Below are 5053 nucleotides of genomic sequence, written 5' to 3'. Positions count from 1 at the left end.
GAACCAGTGATCCTTGTGTCATAGCACCAGGCCTGTTAGCTCAGGTGATTGTTTCTGCAGCATCTGCAGGCACTGTGTGATCCAGTCTCTGGAGAGTAGAGCAACAAACAATGCATTGGGAAGGGATACGATCAGCTCACACTTCTCCACTGCAGAATTAAAGGCAACTCAGCATCTCACCTGACAGAACAAGGAACTCTAACAAGGGCAGGATGATACATTTGTTCAATTCAACTAACATCTCCAGTGATGGAAGATTACCAAGTCTGATTCACACCATGGGTTAAATCTTTGTTTGCAGATTTGCACAGCATACAGTCCTGGTTTAACCTCTTGTATGTGGACAAGGTATTTAATGCTAAACTCTCAGGTTGCTGCCTTCATCTGTGTCTCATTTTTCCAAGTTGCCTTTCAAAAGCAGAGACTCCCACTCTCTGCTCATGCCTACTGTGATGGCAAGTCCCACAGCAGCTGCATCTTTACTACCATCACCTGAGTTGTTTTACATCTGCTCTTCAGCAATGTAAAAGATGTATTTAGCTCTATTTTTCAATGCATGTATTTTTCAGTAGCTCTTTCAATTCAACTTTCCATCTTTCAAGATGAATACTGAAACCTTAATGAACCCCAGCATCCACAAACAGCCAGCAGTGGGTAAGGTACAGGCTAGCAGAGGTACAAAAGCAGCAAGTCAGAGCAGACTGTGCACTAATTGCAGACATATTATGCCTTATTGCCAGGGACAACAGCTTACAGCAGGAGACGGAGCTCCAGACGTAGGTGCCATCTGGTTCCCAGTGGCAACGGGCTTCTCTGGGATGGAGGGGGAGGTGGTATGTTCTGCACTGCCCCAGCCTGCATGGGCTGGTATCTACTCACCTCAGGAGCCTTTGGTTCCTCAGAGAATTTCCTCTCTTTAGACAGATCTTCAGCTGTGTACTCCCTTACATTGCCTGTACCTAGGAAGAGAGTCCTTTTAGCTGCCTTAAATCAAAACAGAGATGACAGAAAAAAAAAAAAAAAAGCAGCAAGTGAAAGAAGTCAGTGAGCTTTCCTCACAGTGCTGTTGGCCATAAGCCCAGTTCACCAACCTTTCTCCAAATAAATCCTTGTTAAAGAGAGAAACTTATCTGCATTTGGTAGGAAACAGCTTTTTGGGAACTGTGTTTGGATTTAATTCCTAGATTTTTCTCCTCCTTTCCCCACCCAGTATGACTGGAGGGAGGACATTCCTGTAGAGAATTATGGGATGTATAGATTCTGATCTGCAGGTGCAAATCCAGCAAGGAGTGCCCTAAAAGTGCAAATCGTGGTGCCCAGCAACTCACCATCAGCTTGGACACAGGTGCTTGTCTCTCCTGCTTCCTTGCTGTCTGTTGCATCCTCTAATGCAGGCTCCTCAGTAACACTTCAAGAATATAAAGAAAATAGCCTTATTTGCCATGTTACAGACTAAGAGATTCAGAATACATCCCAAGGCACTGGCTAGGGTCTAAACTACCACACTATTGACACTAAACCCCCTCAGATCAATAAGCTACTGGAAGTGGTATTTCAGGCAAGGATTTAGCAAAAAGATATAAAAATAATGAATAGTGGGCATTCTAGAACAGATTCAGAAACAGCAGCCAAATAATCTGGTTACAACTGATTTTTTGGATCAGAGCCTCTCCTGCAAGATGCCTGAAGGGAACTAAGTTCATATGGGAAATATTCTTAATAAGAGCTCTGAGAGCTCACACTCCTGTCTTAACTGGTGACCTGCTGGGAAACTGCAATACCTGGACAGTACTCCAGGCTTCTCTGTGCATGAGGTAACACTGAGCCCAGTCAGAACTGAATGACTGCTCAAAGGTGTCTCACAAGGATTTCTTTGTAGCTGCCTTCTCCATTCCTATCAGCTGTGCTTTGTTCCAGAGTCCCTACAGTTCTGCTTGTGGGGGAAATGGAGCTGTGCAAGACAGAAATAAAAAAGACCTTGGTTTTTTTGGTACTGGTGATCTGCTAAAGAGAAAAAAGATCCTGCTGAGAATAAATTGCTGACTTGCAGAGGACATAAGGTATACTTTACAATGTCTTTCCCCATCTCCCATTTTTCCATCAGGGCTAACACTTTTCACCATGGCTTGAGTATCTTCTCTCAGGCTGCCTTGATATCCCACCCACTGATGTACTTGTGCCAACAGGGAGCAGCACCTTCTACACAAGCAAGAACTCAGCCTGTGCAGATTCTTCATCCAGTGCTCCAAACACACAGGCACTGCATAATATACCAGATTGATAAGTGATAATGTAACTGGGTTACAGGGCTATAAATATGCAGCAGGGTTTGGGCAGTGCAGACACGAAGGAAACAAGAGTGGCTGGCGTTATTTGTCAAGTGCTGCCAGCAGGCTCAACACGACACCACACACAGATGGTGACAGCTCTCCAGGGCAAGGGTTTGCAGGCTAAACTGCGGATCTAAGGAGCAATCTAAGGGAGCTAAAGCCATCATGAGCATGATCTAAGGAGGGAATGGTATTATCTGGATACTTGTCAGGCCATGCTAGAAGAAGCGGGTGTTCAAGGAGGATGTGAAGATGCTGAGTGCTTTCTGCACTGCAATGAGGATGTTGTTCCAGGCATACAGGTGGTACATAGGAGAAAAGGCAGAAGTGGGAAAAACCTGAAATGAAGAAGGAGGCTGGTATTCCTGGCCAAAGGGAAATGGAACAATGAAGCACAAAACAAAAACATGTGACATGGAGGGGGAATGCCCTTCCCATCTGTGAGAGCAGGAAATATTTTTTCAGAGGTCTGTCATCTGTGCAACGGAAGTAAACAGCAACACTTAAAAAAAGCTGAGGAATTATCTATTCTAACTAAATACCAGCCCTAATGTATGCATCCAATCTGGCAGCCCCCAGCTAGTGCTTAGGAAAGGATTTTCCTAATAGCTGGCTTGCTGCAGTGAGATCTGCCATTCCTCAGACTTGATTCTTTTTTTCAGTGCATGTAACGAGACTTTGATTAATACTCTACTAAATATTAATGTAATTAAAATTAAATTAGCTTTGGCAAACAGATTAACAAAGCATACAGTCAAATGCATTTGACTTAACTTTAATTAATTCACTTTCTTGCTAATCAGAGTCCACAACTCATGGTGGTCCCATAATATTTATCACTCTTTAATGTCTTACATGATCAAGGTAATGTCTGAACATCAAAGTAATCTTGGAATATTCTCCCTAAAGCTAGCCATTAATCTCTAATCTACAGATGGGAAACAGAGAGGTGAAGAAACTTGTCCAAAAGCATGCAGTGAATTGTTAACAGAGAAGATAAGAGGACCCAGGAGTCCTGACTCATAGTCATTAACATATGCTGGAGAATTCTCAAATCAATGCCTCCAGAAATCTGTACTCACTTCCTCCTCCTCTCGCCACCACCCCCCCGCACCAGGAGTGGCACAGCACGGTGCAGATGGCACCGGGAGCTGGGTGACATGCCTTCCCACTAGATGGCAATGCAGCCCTGCCTGTGCCTTCCCGCACCCAGGGAGCGCCAGGAAGGTCCTGCCGCGGATCCATGACTGCACGCTGCGCATCCCTTGTGGAAAACAGGACTGGCTTTGTCTATTTTTACCCAGCAGACTGGAGGACTGGCAAGACAACCTTTTCAGAAGGGCTACAGAACTCAACACTCGTGGATACAGGCTTAGATATTGGGGAATGGATTAAAATTGGAAGAGGGGAGATGACTTAGGTTAGACATTAGGAAGAAGGTCTTTGCTGTGAGGGTGGTGAGACACTGGAACAGGTTGCCCAGGGAAGCTGTGGAAGCCCCATCCCTGCAAGTGTTCAAGGGCAGGTTGGATGGGGCTTGGAGCAACCTGGTCTGGTGGGAGGTGTCCCTGTCCATGCAGGGGGGTTGGATCTACATGATCTTTAAGGTCCTCTCCAACCCAAATCATTCTGTGATCATTATGAATATTGATTCCCTTGCCTTTCTCATTCCTGAAAATAAACTACCCTTTCCAACACCTACTGTAACACATGACAGGGCTTTTCCTCTCGGCTGATAAGTGGCTGCTAGTTTCACTTTGTCATTTAGGGGAAAAAAAATTAAAGAAATATATCAGAATAGAAAAGAACCTCTCTGTTTCTTACAGGAGTCCTGGCAGAACACATGAGCCAACTCTGCTCTGTTGCATGTCTACATGAGCTGCATCCCTTATTTTTCATTCCCACAGTTGCATCACCCATAGCAGAGACCCTCCAACACCCTGGATCTCAGCTATCATCATTAGATTTTCTGAACTGTCCAGAAGCATCTGAAATACCTCCTACATGCTAGACATCAGGCAAGTACAGTACAGCCCTAATAATGAGAAAATAAAATTAGATGGCAATTCTAAACACAGTAACTATTTCAATACCCCAATTCAATAAATACCTCTTCAGTCTTTTTGCTGCAGGCTCCATGTTCAACAGAGATTCTCTTGGAATTCTTGGCTCTGCAGGAACACAGAAGGAGATCTCCTTAGCAAAGCAGACCATGCCATCTTAAGCACGTTTCCTAACTGAATGGCCAATGCCAGTAAAATGATGTTAGAGACAATAAGACCACACACTTGCTATTTTGAATTTGAGAATTGTGGTAACAAGGTTAGATAATGACCTGAGAGATAGAAGTTTTACTGCAGATGTCACTGTGTAAGGTGTCATCCAGAAAGAAATCTGTCTTGATGTCTACTAAGTGGGTCTATACCTACACCTAGATGACAAAAGCACAGATCACAGGACCATTAATATAAGCCAAGGTGGCAGATCTATCTGACAGCAACCATTTCATCAGCTCATTTTCCCCACTGCCTACACACTGGTCACAGCCTCATCATACGCCTGCATATTTAGTCACTTTTCAGTCAGAAATACCATTCCCACATCTGTATTGTATCCAACACTGTAGAGATTCAGTGCCAGCAGTTTCTGTTCTGACAACTGCAGTACAAGTACTCCTCCAACTCATCTTTTCCTTAACATGCCGATCGCAACTGGTTCTAGCT

General features: G+C 44.2%; 1 protein-coding gene across 1 annotated transcript in view; it reads right to left on the bottom strand.

The window, feature by feature from the left end:
- Positions 1–4469, bottom strand: part of CIZ1 (CDKN1A interacting zinc finger protein 1) — a 12452-nt gene extending 7983 nt beyond the window's left edge. The window contains exons 1-3 of the mRNA XM_010000779.1: positions 4441–4469; positions 1329–1408; positions 880–959 (exon numbers count right to left, since the gene is read on the bottom strand). Of these exons, the coding sequence (XP_009999081.1) occupies positions 880–959; positions 1329–1408; positions 4441–4469 (189 nt within the window). The remainder of the gene's footprint in view (positions 1–879; positions 960–1328; positions 1409–4440) is intronic.
- Positions 4470–5053: the final 584 nt, after the last annotated feature.

The sequence above is a fragment of the Chaetura pelagica genome, unplaced genomic scaffold, assembly GCF_000747805.2.
Source record: "Chaetura pelagica isolate M959 unplaced genomic scaffold, ChaPel_1.0 scaffold591, whole genome shotgun sequence".
NCBI lineage: Eukaryota > Metazoa > Chordata > Aves > Apodiformes > Apodidae > Chaetura > Chaetura pelagica.
The sequence above is the reverse complement of the archived record's forward strand: the minus strand, read 5'-3'. Positions and strand labels throughout refer to the sequence as shown.